This window comes from Cydia fagiglandana, chromosome 5, assembly GCF_963556715.1.
Source record: "Cydia fagiglandana chromosome 5, ilCydFagi1.1, whole genome shotgun sequence".
Classification (NCBI taxonomy): Eukaryota; Metazoa; Arthropoda; class Insecta; order Lepidoptera; family Tortricidae; genus Cydia; species Cydia fagiglandana.
Window position 1 is genome coordinate 15,537,754 of NC_085936.1, and position 15,747 is coordinate 15,553,500.

The 15,747-nt window shown below is 40.4% G+C and overlaps 1 protein-coding gene and 1 long non-coding RNA gene across 2 annotated transcripts in view; one reads left to right on the forward strand and one right to left on the reverse strand.

Annotated features, from left to right (window-relative positions):
* Positions 1–15,747, forward strand: part of LOC134664571 (uncharacterized) — a 513,832-nt gene that overhangs the window by 353,104 nt on the left and 144,981 nt on the right. The window lies entirely within an intron of this gene.
* LOC134664544 (pyruvate kinase-like) lies at positions 243–8,234 on the reverse strand. The gene is made up of 9 exons (XM_063521247.1): positions 8,090–8,234; positions 6,377–6,509; positions 3,896–4,119; positions 3,137–3,466; positions 2,633–2,779; positions 2,439–2,540; positions 1,681–1,926; positions 884–1,106; positions 243–474 (listed from the first exon to the last, which is right to left on the reverse strand). Exons 1-9 carry the CDS (start codon positions 8,126–8,128, stop codon positions 299–301), a joined length of 1,620 nt encoding a protein of 539 aa, XP_063377317.1. The 5' UTR covers positions 8,129–8,234; the 3' UTR covers positions 243–298.

Here is a 15,747-nt window from a genome sequence, read left to right on the forward strand (position 1 = left end):
GGACGGTTTGACATCTTTGACTTGAATAGATTACAAACTATCGAAAATCAATGCGTTGAATTGTAAGCGTGTGTATGTTCACATTTCCTTGACAGTTTAAAAATCTCTTTCTTTAGATAAATATATTAAAGGTAGATCCCCATCTCATAGATACTTATTTTGCCATGTCGATAGGAAGCAAACTTATATAATATCTTTCACTTAAATGTACCTGACACGGAAGAGTGATTGATGACACTTCAAGTGAGCAATAAAGGAATGTCTCTGTTGCATTACATTATATTTACCAATAAACAGTTCATTCAGCGGTAGCATACACGACCCGCATGGTCTCTGTGAAGTCCTGGCCCTCACGCCAGCCCGTCACCAGCACAAGAGGGTCCCCCACCCTGACAAACGCGCGCTCCATCATCCACTTGCAGGCGAACGCCACTCGCTGGTTCACGTCCACCAACCAGTCGGGGTCCGGCTGGTCTGAAATATAATGGTGGATAAACGTATCGTCCCACAAAGGGAAAGAGCTGGTGCTAGTTAGAGAAAACTGGAAGAAACCTGTGAGCAGGGTATTAGTCCATTAAAGATCACAGGCATAGAATTAAAGTATCAGTCTTAGTATGAACTTTATATGTATAATAAATATTAACATCTAAATGTTAAAAGGCTGGCCCAGCAAAGCGAAGAATGGCGATTACTCCATTGACAAGAGCATACGCTCTTAAATAATGGGGATGATGATTAGACGTAAATATTAATATTCCTGACGGGTTATTGTGAGCCGTAGACTATGAAGTAAGTACTGGAGATCAATTTGACTGTTCGAGCTATTTATGTAAGGTAATAAATAAAAGCTGCTGCCAGGTTCGTTAAAGAGATAAAATGATACCTTCGTATACCAATGGTATGATTCCCCTCCACAAATGAAGCTGTTTGGCGATAATCGGGTATCTAGTGACAGCCACGATCGGGCAGCGAGGCTTGAAGCGAGACACAATATGGGCCGAGTGTCCAGTCGACGTGACCACAACTATGCCTGCGGCGAGCGTGCGTTGCGCGGCCAGGACCGCTGCGAGGCCAATGGCGATCGGTTTGCTGCAGGGGAGCGGACTCTGAAAACAGAACACGTGACAAGTGTTTAGAAGAAAAAAGTAGGTAGCTCATGTTACCTGATGCAATGCTCCACGGTCCACGGTGTCCTACATTCGGCGACAGATAGAAAGAGGTGGCGGCAAATTGTCAAAGAGAAGCTGTTCCCTAGAAGTGGCCACGAGTGCCACGACCCTCAGTGACGAGGAAACCGATGCAAGGAGGTCCTCACGTTGGGCCTGGGAGTAATGAAAATTTTTGTCTCTTTCTATCAAGCAAAAATGTTAGAATGGCTGATAGGGACTAACGGTTATCGACGGTTTGTTGATATAACTAACATTTATGAATAACGCCAAAAAATTTTTCTACACCAAACATTTTTTTAGTAGTAGATGAGATGTAAAATGTTAAGAAAAAATCGTACTCCCCAGTTTATATGTATAAGTAAGTATGTATACATATATTATATAGCTATTACTATGCTATTACGGTCACTGGATTGGCAAATGTCAGCTTTTGCCGACCAAAGTTACATTAAGCAGTCTTGAAGCACTTACTTGTCTTACAATTACACTACTTTGTCTACACGTAACATACCGTATCAATCATATCCATAAACATCTGCCTCGTCCACACACATGCCTCGGCCTCCTTGCAGGCCTTGGCCAGGCAGGCGACGGTCTCCACAGGGTACTGCCCGACCGCCGTCGACGCAGTTAGCATCAGGGAATCAGCTCCGTCTAACACGCAGTTCGATATGTCCAGCAGCTCTGACCTTAGCGGCTGCGAGTGGTATCTCATACTGTTTAAAAGTTGGGTGCTGATGCTTACTGGGATATTAGCCTTGAAACAAAACAACCGTATGTATTTTTTATATATTATACTTATATATTTTTTTGTATTTCGGTTGTTTTTGTGAAGTTTTGTGCAGTCGGCGGTGGAAGTGCATGACCTCTTTATGAATGAATTCCATTCCTAATGTGTCCATCCAGATTTGCAGCTTGCTGTACACAGTAACCTTGGCTTGTCCTGTTGATACTTGTGTGTGTAACTGATTTGTAATTATATATGTTCTTTGTATAGGTACCAACTTAATTTTTTATAAGTGAGAGCCTGTAGCTTTTAGAAATGTTTATAGCTGTAGGTGTACCATGTATGTAATAAAAATAACTTTTACTAGCTCATTGAGGATAGTAGAATTATGTTGTTTATCCATAAGTTGTGAAAGTAGCCTTCGCATCAAAGAAAGCAACTGCGTTATCCGCAGCAGCTGTTATCTCATAAAAAACGTCATGCTTATCTTCCACTAAAGCAAAATTATCTTAAGTGGATATGAAATGAATCTAACAAGTTACCTTATTAGCGCGAGCAATCATGTTTTTTTGAACTAATATCAACTTTTTTGGAGTAATGTCTGAACCTAATTCTTGCCTTGAAATGATTATTCCATTTGTTGCCTGTAAATAATACCTAGTATTAACATGGCATGTACATAAGTTAAATTATCAGATTATCTTTATGATAGGCCAAAAATATAATATCTTAGTACCTCGAGTATTTCATCAAAATTTCGATATCCTGCGATAGTTTGTATTTGAGATACGATTGCAATTTTTTTACCCTTGTCGCCTAAAAGTTGTTTTAAATCTCTAACAGCATCGGCACTGCTCACAAACGGAACGATTAAAATATCGATCTGGAAAATAATAAACACCGCTTTAGTAAAATTAATAAATGCTTACTGGTTATCCAAAATATTATAAATTTATGTAGCTACATGTATAAATAACTCAACATCATAAGGCAGATATTATAGCGACTCTTTAAAAAGAAAAGCCATACGAATAAATAAAATCATAAGGAAGAGAGAGATGATCATAAGGCTAGAGCTAAAGCATGCTGATAGTAAAGCTAAAAGGAAGTTTAAAAATATACACGACACGATCCAAAAATGTACTAGTTATTATATTACATCACGTTGCTACTGTCCCTACAAATAAAGGGTTTGGTGTAACATTGGATGCTAATCTATTTTTGTAGAATTTGTATATACCTGGTGGGTTTTAGCCATTTCAATATCCATTCTATCTTTTTCAGAATAATTAGGCATATTTAACAGCACATTAGGTATAAATACATCTTTATATGAACCCAACTGCCCACCCCTATCAATTTTACACGTGATTGTTGTAGCGGAGATGACTTCTACTATCAAAGAAATACGTTCGTTGTCCAACAAGATGTTATTCCCTTTCTTAACTTGATCTGCCAAGTACATGAAGTCAACGAAGATGGTGTATGTGGAACATCTATCTCTATATGTTTCGTCTGATGTTAGTCTTACTGTTTCACCAGTTTTCAAGTCAACAGTATCACCATAACTCTAAAAAATGAAAAACTGTAGTAATAAGTATGAAATCAATTTTGTTTAAAGCAACCCCTCTGCTCTGTGACCATTGACGTATACATATATCTAAGGACTGGGCTTACGGGCACTAAAACGGCACTAGTTCAGCAGTGTCACTCACGAATTCCAGCCAATCGTGCAGTCTAACGCAACTAGTTGCGACCAATGCAACAGCGCGCGTGATACGAACTCATCAACCAATCGCGTTGTAGCGGTGTCACACGACTGTTCTGGCCCCTTTCATGCCTCATTATTATTGCCCGTAAGGCCAGTCCCTAGATATCTACATATATCAATGTCTGTGACATGGATCGTTATGAGACTCACCGTCAAAAACATCAATCATTGTATCAATAATCAATAATAAGTATATAGTCTGAGTACATGTTTAAACTTAGTACTTACTTCAGCTATCCGGCCAGTCCTAATTTTTTTACCCGATAGACGACCAGCAATCCCGACAGGAACCATTTTCTCCATCTTGACACTGTAGTTCTTGGCAGCCTGTCTCACAGTTTTGATCATTTCTATATGCTCATCGGTGTTGCCAAATGAAAAGTTTAGCATGGCTATATTCATCCCAGTTGCTATCATTTGTTCTACGACTTCAACGTCTGTTGTGGATTTTCCTGTAAAACAATAATTGCGTCGCTTAACTTCAAACTTGGGTAAATATATTTGTCAGATTACGAGTATGCGCGAATTTGGTACTAAAATAATTTTTAAGAAAAAAAAAACCGACTTCTATGGGGGCCGGTGAAAGATTATTGACATTATTGTAGATGGTACACTATGTAGAAAAGGAGATAAAACCACCCACTTTTCTACTAGCATTTCGCTTCTGTAAGGGTCGTAGTTCTAGCCTAACCTAACCCAATTCTCTGATAGCAGCTCGGTCCTGTGAGGATCGCAGTTCGAACCTAATCAAACCCACTTTTCAAGTAGCATTTCGTTTCTGTAAGGCTCGCAGTTCTAACCTAACCTAACCCTTGTTCGGTTCTGTGAGGATCGCAGTTCAAACCTAACCTAACCCACTTAACGGCGCATGCGGTGCGGTGTACGGGGGTTTAAGCGGGAGGGGCTAGTAAGATTGGCATCATCATACTTATATACTTACACATTTTATGGTAAGTAATCATAGTGGTTTATCTAGTTAAGGTATCATAGTGGTTTTCCGGGTCAAGGTCCGGGTCCGAGTCCGGGTCTGAGTCCGGGTCCGAGTCCGGGTCTGAGTCCGGGTCCGAGTCCGGGTCCGAGCCCGGGTTCGAGTCCAGGTCCGGGTCCGCGTCCGAACCGGATCCGGGTATGAGTCCGGTTCTGGGTCCGAGTCCGGGACCCAGTCCAAGTCAAAATTGAAATTCGTAATCACCAAATGTGTACTATGCGTTGTTGAAGAGTTCTATTCTGGTCATCATCAGCAGTTCCATTTCATCAACTGCGACAGTTTTTAATGTAAATGCTTGATTTTATGATGAAAATACAAAAAAATCTATGCATATGCCTTTAATATTTGAGGAGTTCCCTCGATTCCTTATGGATCCCATCATCAGAACTCGAGCTTGACAAAAATGTGGCTTAAAAACTTAACTTGCTTAACAAACATAACGAAGAGGAAAAATCGCCAAACGTGAACTATGCGTCGTTGAAGAGTTCTGTTCTGATTATCATCAGCAGTTCCACTTCATCAAATGCGACAGTTTTTAATGAAAATGCTTAATTTTCTGATGTAAATACAAAAATCTCTATACGCTTGCCTTTAAGATTTGAGGAGTTCTCTCGATTCCTCATGGATCCCATCATCAGAACTCGAGCTTGACAAAAATGTGCATTAAAAACTGAACTTGCTTAACAAACATAACGAAGAGGACAAATCGCCAACCGTGAACTATGCGTCGTTGAGGAGTTCCGTTCTGATCATCATCAGCAGTTCCACTTCATCAAATGTCACTCTTTTGGATGTATATGCTTGATTTGATGATAAAAACCCAAAAATCACTATATGTATGCCTTTAAGATTTGAGGAGTTCCCTCGATTCCTCATGGAATCCATCATCAGAACTGGGTTTTGACAGAAACGGGACCAATCTGTATGCATATACATTCAATCAAAAAAATAATTTTCAAAATCGGTCCAGTAATGACGGAGATATGGAGTAACAAACATAAAAAATAAAAAATAAAAAAAAACATACAACCGAATTGATAACCTCCTCCTTTGGGATTTGGAAGTCGGTTAAAAAGGTAGGTAGTAGGGTAGAATTTGCTGAGAAGGTCAAATGGATTTACCCGAGTTTGAAGTTAAGCGATACAATAAAATTACGATCGAACGCACACCCGAGCTCGGTACTACTTACAGTGCTAGCGTGTCTTATTTGAAATGTTTGGTATATGATGTTTGGTGTGTAACAGTCTATGGCAACCCTACTGTGTTCTTGTGCGTTGTTGGCATTTACGCAAACATCAAAGGCGTCGGTACACTGTTACTTTTTACACTGTTCCAGAGTTGACAGTTGATAGTAAGTTACCCATAGAGCGCTGCATAGGGAGCGCTAGTGGCCTGGCGGTAAGAGCGTGCGACTTTCAATCTGGAGGTCGCGGGTTCGAACCCCGGCTCGTACCAATGAGTTCTTCGGAACTTATACGTACGAAATATCATTTGATATTTAGGTACCAATCGCTTTTCGGTGAAGGAGAACAACGTGAGGAAACCGGACTAATCCCAATAAGCCCTAGTTTACCCTCTGGGTTAGAAGGTCAGATGGCAGTCGCTTTCGTAAAAAATACTAGTGCCTACGCCAATTCTTGGGAATGGTTGTCAAGCGGACCCCAGGCTCCTATGAGCCGTGGCAGAATGCCGGGACAACGCGAGGAAGATGAGTAAGTTACCCATGGAGGCGATGATTCCAGTGAGCCGCTGGCATCCAGGAGGTGCTTTGATGTCAAGGTGCAGGTGGTGGTCAAGGGGTGTAGTTGCATTCGCTGACGGCAACTGCTGTCCAGGCAGTTCCATAGCGTCATACTACATTTTGAAAGAAAACTTTTATATAATAACCTTAATCTGCTTAGGCCCACTTGCATAATTCCACTAACCCGGGGTTAACCAGTTAAATCGTTAATCTAGTGCCAAATTGTACCGGTAACCCCATGGTTACCATGGTTAAAGTTACCATTAACTCCAGATTTAACCGGTTACCCCGGGTTAGTGGATTAGTGCAAGCACAGTACAAGAACAGTAGTGAATCTTCATAGGAATGTGCCGCTGCCGGCTTGAATGTGTGCGTGCGCGCCGGACGCCGTGTACGCACGCGCTGCCACGCACACATTAGCATAAAATACGGGGGAATACGGTGGCGGCAGTGTGGGCTGTACCGCGACTGTGATCGCGTGCATTCGAGTACGCTGCCCACCCGCTCGCATTTGTCTGCTCTCGGTAGGCCTCAGTACAGCTGGCCGCGGTCGTATTGTATTGTAGGAACAATTGCATCATAAGTCAGAAACGCACATGTGACACCCTTAATATAGGAACATCCATTGCCTACGAATACCGCTTAGCGTTACTTGTTAGTCTCCATAGGCTACGGTGGCTAAAATCGAGAAAAAAACTCTTTAAAAATTGAATTTAGCGCTACACAAGTACCAGGGCCTCATGAGTTACGAGAAGGTGTCGTTGACCAACCCGCCGTGGGGCGCGGGGCGCGGCGGCCGGGTCGCGTTTCAGTATGAAGGTACAATATAAGTGACAACCCTAAAGGTAGACTTCCGAGCACAGCGGCTCCGGCGACACTAACGCAGCGACACTGACGCGGCGACACAGCGACAGTATTATGCAGTATGGAAATGTATGAACTTACTTCCGAGCGCAGCGTCACTATCGCAGCGACAGTGGCGCCGCGTCAGTATCGCTCGGCGATAGCGGCCGTGCTACGTCTGCGCAAGCACTGTCGCGCAGTCGCTGCGATCGTACGTGGTTTTGTGGGCATGTCAATATTTAAAATATGTAAATAAAAAAATTGTCGTCGTTCTCGTTTAAATGCTTTTTTTTTCAAGTTGGTATAAGTTCCTTCGTCTATTCTACTTTTGAAAATTCAATTGGGTAGGCTTCGTTCCATACTGTAAAAGTAACGAAGCAAAAGATCGTAATCCTCCTCTTCTTCTAAAAATATTTTCAAAATTGATCGGTTTATCATAACTTCATAAGTATATTACGTCTGCACCGTATGGAATAACAACTGCGACTGTCGCCGGAGTCGCGTCGCTCGGAAGCGAATCTGCGTCAGTTAACGCTGCGACACTGACGCAGCGACTCTGACGCTGCGGCCGTTGCGTCAGAGCCGCTTTGCTCGGAAGTCCAGCTTAAGCGCCAACGCAAGAGTAGGCAAATAACTTGCCGAGCGGCCTTAGATTCACTACTGTTCTTAGTGTACTGTGGTGCAAGTGAGCTTTAATAGGACTTATTAAATAGGTATTACACCCGAACTTAACTAAGCTGGAACCTATTCTGTACTTAAGTTTAAAGACAAACAAAACGTGTGACCTAAAAGTTACTTTAATCGAACTTTGTATATATTTTACGCGATTATACTTAGTTTATTTACTTACTTCGCCTAACGTAGTGTCATGGTTTGTAGGCCACACCATGTTTTTATTAATACACACTACAGAATAAATTAGTTCCAAATAATATTTATAAATATTTATATTATCTTCGTATATTCTTATGAAATTAAGTTGTCAACAGTGTTATGACAGCTTATGACATCACTTAAAAAATAAAATGACAGTAATTACAACAAAATAAATATCGCTTGGTTATGAAGGCTGTATAGCATTTAAAATAACACTTGCATGGCGTGTGCTATCAAAATCGTTGCAGACTTGTCTTGTCTAACTCTAGAAACAAACCAATTTACCCTCCTTTATGTATTTATGAATACACAATTTATAATGGTTTTATTGTAGGTACCTACTCGATAAAAAGTGGAAAAAGAAACGTTTACGCTCGTTTCTTCGAAAATCGTAAAAAGCCCTTGTTGGCCTTCTATTTAAGCGGATAAACCGTATTTCTGTTTAGAGAAGTCAGTGGTAAATTAGCGCGTACCAAAGAATCCCGGTCCTCAGGTAAGCGGGGCGATAAACAAAGCTAAAACACAAAATTGAAACGCTGAAATCACGCGAGAGACTCATGACTGTTACGTCCTTTCACTTCTAGACAGTAAAACAGCTGTCGGTAACAACGCAAGAAAAATAAATACGGCCCAAAATAAACAAAGACAAGCCTTATTTGTGGGGAAACCATTGGGGGATCAAAACGACGTTCGCGAGAGATGAAAATAAAAATGAGACGCTTGGGAAAACACTTCAGGTTTTCGGAATTCGAATACGAAAACATTTTAAATGTAGGTATCGTAAACTCCTATTCAAAATTAGCCGTTGTTTCGATTTGGAAATTAAGTTTGAACGATTTATATTTGTTATTTTTGTTAGTGCTAACAACTCCTGTAAAGTCATTTATCTTCTTTAAAGAATTTTGGCTTCTTGTATTTTGAGCGATGAAACATTTTCCCTTGTCTTATTATACCTAACGACTCAATGCATACATAAAACTATTTAAGTACTGTTTTATGAGTTATGAGGCTGTAAGCCGGGTTATTATTATATTAGAGAAGAGCAGGGAGTACAAACAACATACATAAATATATTAAAAGAAATCTATAGAAATAGCAAGGCGACTGTCAAACTGGATAAAAAAGGAGAACCATTTCATATCCACAGAGGAGTAAAACAGGGAGACCCTATATCACCAAATTTATTTACAGCCCTTCTGGAGTCAATATTTCGCAAGTTAGACTGGGACACAAAAGGGGTGATAATCAACGGCGAATACCTAAGCAATCTCCGATTTGCTGATGATATAGTTCTGACTGCAAATAGCCATGAAGATTTGGTTTACATGCTTAATACATTGGAAAAAGAAAGCAAATTGTGTGGATTGCAGATGAATAGACAAAAAACCTTTGCCATGACAAACAGCGCAAAAATACCTATTATAACAGAATCGAGCCAAATAGAGTATGTGGACCAATATATATATTTAGGAAAAATAATATCATTTACTCAGCTAACATCAAATGAAGTTGACCGAAGGATAAAACTAGCATGGAGCAAGTACTGGTCCTTAAAAACAATATTTAAGTCAAAACTCCCCATACACCTAAAAAGGAAAGCCATGGACTCTATAGTACTCCCAACATTACTATATGGATGCCAAACTTGGACACTTACCAAAGACATCATACAAAAAATAAATTTTTTCCAGAGAGCAACAGAGAGAAGTATGCTTAATATTAAAAAACGTGACAGAAAAAGAAACTGTGATATTAGAAAAATATCAAAAGTTACAGATGCTGCCGAACTTGCATGTAGGCTAAAATGGAGATGGGCTGGCCATATAGTAAGAACAACCGATAATAGATGGAGTGAGAAGATTTTATATTGGTACCCACTTGAAAACAAGCGAGCAGCTCACCGCCCGAAGCAAAGGTGGGTCGATGATATGATATTGTCAAAGTGGCCGAACATGCTTGGACCCGCAAAGCTAAGGACAGGACAGTCTGGAAGGAGCTGGAGGAGGCCTTTGCCCGACACTGGGCACCTCAATAAAATAAAACGAAATTAAAATTATTAAATATCTTTTTAATGTAAATATGTAACTTAAAAGAGAAATAAAGGCTATATTATATTATAAGCCGGGTTATGAGGATCATTTACTCAGCTTTTACACTCTCCATTGGATAGATAGATCAGAACGAAAAACGAGCGCACAAATTGAAACTGAGTAAATAACTACGCGAGACAATGCTTCTTCAGTCATCCTTTGTAGCTGTTTGTAAATTATAGTAATTTAAAAAATTGACACAGACATTGCTCACGGAGTTTTGGTAGGCTGGTGCAAATGGAGATCACTTATAGGAATCCTATGTGATGCTAAGATGCCAGTTAGAACTAAAGGCAAAGTATACAAAGCAGCAGTAAGACCAGCGATGTATGATTGCGAAACCTGGCCAGTCAAATAATGCCATGAACACAAGTTACACACAACAGAAATGCGAATGCTTCGGTGGTCTGCGGGGGCGACACTTAAGGACAAGATACGTAACATATACACCAGAGGCAGCTTTAAAGACGCACCCATAACGGATAAAATATCTGAAGCACGACTGAGGGTGGTATGGTCATATAATGCGAAGGTCGGAAAATCATATCGTCAGAAAATGCCTATCCATGAATACTATAAACAAAGGACGAGGTAGACCACATACCTCATGGACGAATATTATTGAGAAGGGTATGGAAAGCCTTAACTGCGTAAGGAAGACGCTCAGAATAGAACTGCCTGGAGACTCAAAATAAGGAAAGCCGTATAACGGGAAAAGGCGAGGAGGAAGAAGAATATAGTTAGTTTAAACAATAACAAAATACATACTGAACTGAGGTAGCTTTTTTTAAGCCCGCTGAGTAATAATATATTTTATCAGCAATGAACGTTTCTTTTTGGGAAAATATAATCTGATTTCAAAAAAGTCTGTGGAAATATCTCAGTTTCAATAAAATTGTATTCCCCGACGGCCCGCGGTTGGAGTCATACAGGGGTGTTATTCCGATTGCTTTTCGAGCAGTCGAGCGTTAGACACGAGCTACCCAATCCAATATAAGGGCGATCTTGAAACAGTTGAAACTTCCATTTACACGGCGCAAGAACTTGCAGGCAGTCGATCGACCAAATTGACGCAATCCTTCCTCACGTTATCCCGGCATTTTGCCACGGCTCATGGGAGCGTGGAGTCCGCTTGACAACTGGACGTAGTTACGCGAAAACGTTCCAACCCACAAGTCACTCGAAAATGAGTTACCATAACCAGGGTACTATTTTTGACATATTACATCATGTGCACACAAAGATGCTAGTATTTTTAGGTTAGTTTCATCAATAAAGTTTGACCCAAATGTTCCAACCCACCATTATACCAAGGACGTGTACTCAAAATAAAGTAAAAACATTACATGCATACTGAAACATATTGTTAAAAACTCCTTATAGAATAACATATCGTTATAATGTTCCACTTGTCTTGAAACATTATACTAAATTCATAAAACGCACATTTAATTTTTTCTTAAATGATCCATGTATGTTGGAACGTTTTTGCAAAATCTTTATACATTTTTTATTTCTGCAAAAATGTTCCATGTAATTTGAAACCTTTTAGATTAATCCATACTGTTTTTTTAAGCTGCGAAGACTGTTCTAAATAAATTGGAACATTTTATTATAATATATTATTTTCTAATTTTTTGCTATAAACGATCCACATATACTTGATCCATTTTTGCTATTAAATATGTTCGAGAGAAAAAATTTTTTTTTACCAAAATAAATAACTATGGTATATTTAAGTTTATGTATTTAGTCAAAACAATCAATGGACTATTTACAATAAAGGTGGCAACATTATTACCCTTTGCTCCCGTAAAATGACAGCACCAACGAAACGCACATGTGAAACGAAACGCCGCCGCGGACCTACGCGGAGCTGGTTTGTTAGCGCACACCGTTGTATGGGGACCTTGCACTTTGTGACTATGCGCTGAAACTTGGCACAGTTGATTCTTAGCTGGTCTTGAGCAGATACAGACCGGGGAGACATCGAGAGCCACCTCTCAATTAGTGGGGGGGGGGGGGGAAGTTCAACACTGCCGCGCTTCACTTGGAGCTGCATTTCTCTAAAACTATACCTATTAGGGCATGTAATATATTATTTTCGGATAAATTAAGGACAAGGAATCTATTTTTAGAACAAAAAATGCCCTTTCGAACAAAAAAGTGAGTAAAGTAGAAAATACTAAATAACGTATACTTGGTCAAGCAGATCATGTCAGTAGAAAAAGGCGGCAAATTTGAAAAATGTAGGCGCGATGGGTTATCGTCCCATAGAAAATTTGAATTTCGCGCCTTTTTTTACTGACAAGATTTGCTTGACCAGCTATATTTTACATTTTTTTATAATTACAATTTTTTTAAAAAAAGAGTAGCAGGAATCTGAAAAAAAAAATATGCCGATGTGCCGCCGACATATTTATGAATATGGAATTCTTAGAGATTTTTGATTAAAATAACTCATTTTTAGTTACTTTGTCAAATTTGATCTCGTCGAGATATTAATTTCGATCTCGAAAGTGTGACTCTCGAGATTTCGAAACACCCAACCTCAAAAAAAACAAAAAATTAAAATATACCCAATCTCTATTCGGATATTTCGTGCGAGATTTCGAATCGCCAATCTTGTACCTAAAGAATTTTGTAAACCCATGACCATGCAATAAAATAAATGTCATATCAATTTCAATTTTGAAATATTAGAATCAAAAAGTTCAAAATAGATTTTATAGGTACATAACTTCAAAAATGTGTTCCCTCTCAACCCAAAACCTCTTGTCTCTCAGGATGATCTAGATATTTTCACACAAGACGGTTTATCGATAACTTCTTACATCACTAGATTCTTCTTCCTCGCGTTATCCCGGCATTTCGCCACGGCTCATGAGAACCTGGGGTCCACTTGACAACTAATCCCATGATTTGACGTAGGAACTAGTTTTTAAGTAAGCGACTGCCATCTGACCTTCTAACCCAGAGGATAAACTAGGCCTTATTGGGATTAGTCCGGTTTCCTCACGATGTTTTCCTTCACCGAAAAGAGACTGGTAAATATCAAATGATATTTCGTACATAAGTTCCGATAAACTCATTGGTACGAGCCGGGGTTTGAACCCGCGACCTCCAGATTGCAAGTCGCACGCTCTCACCGCTAGGCCACCAGCGCTTCTTACATCACTAGATTATCGACATTAAATGTCGACGAATGCCCATCACTTTTCTGTCTGTGTCACTAGATTCTTCTTCCTCGCGTTATCCCGGCATTTCGCCACGGCTCATGAGAACCTGGGGTCCACTTGACAACTAATCCCATGATTTGACGTAGGAACTAGTTTTTAAGTAAGCGACTGCCATCTGACCTTCTAACCCAGAGGATAAACTAGGCCTTATTGGGATTAGTCCGGTTTCCTCACGATGTTTTCCTTCACCGAAAAGAGACTGGTAAATATCAAATGATATTTCGTACATAAGTTCCGATAAACTCATTGGTACGAGCCGGGGTTTGAACCCGCGACCTCCAGATTGCAAGTCGCACGCTCTCACCGCTAGGCCACCAGCGCTTCTTACATCACTAGATTATCGACATTAAATGTCGACGAATGCCCATCACTTTTCTGTCTGTGTACTTATTTAGAAACTTGACTCCGCCCTTAAAATTAGTGCGATAAGTACAACTGCAGCACAGGCGAAACATACTTACTTACTTATTTATTTACTTACTGCCGTGGCGCAGTGACCCGAAGTGGATCTTGGCCTCTGACACTAAGGAACGCCATGCTTCTCTGTCATGCGCCGTTTCTGTCCAATCGACGGCACCGAGCTCGTTCAGATCTTTCACGACCTCATCGCTCCAGCGATACCTAGGACGCCCAACCGGTCGTCGACCCTCCGGACGGCCCGAGTACGCTCTCCAAACCGCTCGATCTTCACCCATACGGACCACGTGCCCGAGCCATCGGAGTCTTGAGGCTTTCGTTTCTCCGACTATATTGGGCTCGGCCACTAGATCTTCGATTTCCTGGTTCCTGCGTAGGTATCCTCCATGAGCCATCTTCTCCGCGAGTGGGGCCAAGTATCTTCTGGTAGATCCTCCGTTCAGCCACCTGAGCAGTGCGTATTCCTCTCTTTGTGTTAGGGTCCAGGCTTCGCATCCGTACATCAAGATCGGTCTGATTATAGTCTTGTATATACGGAGTTTCGTCTTTCTGGTCATTAGCCTGGACACCAACACTTTAAGAAGAGCAGCTGTGCACCGGAGCGCGTTCTGAATTCGGGTTTGGATCTCCTCTTCCCTCCGATTGCTGTCTGTGACGATACACCCAAGATATTTAAATTTCTCTACACCTTTGTAAGAGGTTTGTCCTATAGTGAGATCTTTCCTACGAATAGAGTTATTTCTGTATCGCTTCATATGAAGGTACTCAGTTTTCTCCCGACTAATTCGTAGGTCAACCTTCACTGCCTCTTCCTCAACGAGCAAAATGACGGTGAAAACGGGAGTCGGCCTAACAGACCAGTTTGATGTCGGTACGGGTCTTAAGCAAGGGGATACTCTCTCTCCCATACTTTTCAACTTGGTGCTCGAATATGTCACCAAGAAAGTTATAGCCTCTGGTGGCGGAGTAGAGTTGAACGGTAGCCACCGAATTATTGGGTATGCAGACGACCTAGCCCTCCTGGGGGAAAACGAGGCGGATGTCCGTAGGGCTGCTCAGAGCCTAGAGGACAGGCGAAACATCCTGCGTAAAAATCTCAAAAATCGAGGTTTCGTACTCGACTGTTTCCTCCTCCAAAACTTAACCAATCAAACTTAAATAACCAAAAAGAAGAAAACAATGTTATATGCTTTAGGTCAATTTAAATTCATTACATACACTTAAATTCGTTTTGGAACGTTTATGCATAATTGCTATTTAACAAGTTTCATACAAAATTAAATTTAGCGAAAACGTTTCAAACTCGTTTTACCTATTTATATGCCCCTTGTATTATGTATTTACAAAAAATATGCATATCATTCAATAACCAGTTTGGCATTCCACAGTAAAACCAATAGTATTTGCCTGAAATAATTACAGGGAAAAAGTGTACCGCTAAAACACAAAATTGCGTTTATCTCAAAATGGGGTCGCTGTGGGTTGGAACGTTTTCGCGTAACTACGTCCAACTAATCCCATGATTTGACGTAGGCACTAGTTTTTACCAAATAGACGCAATGTAACGAAAATCATATTATGCAAGTTCTTGATCTATCTTAATGGCGCTGAATTCTGAGTTGGACTGGTTCTGTGTTTGTTTTCATAGGTAACAAAATGAAATCAAAACAAAAGTAACGTAAAAGTACACTTATTTAGGTACCTATTTACGTCCACTTTCTTACCTATTTATGTTTAAAATATCCCTTTTTTAAACCAGATACGATATACGATAGAAATCAAATAATACTTATTTGCCATGCGATAGCTTTCCGCCGGTTGGAATCAGATAGAACCCATGGCCTGTGCTCAACACAAATTGTAAAGGAAACAGCAGCGCTCCCAAG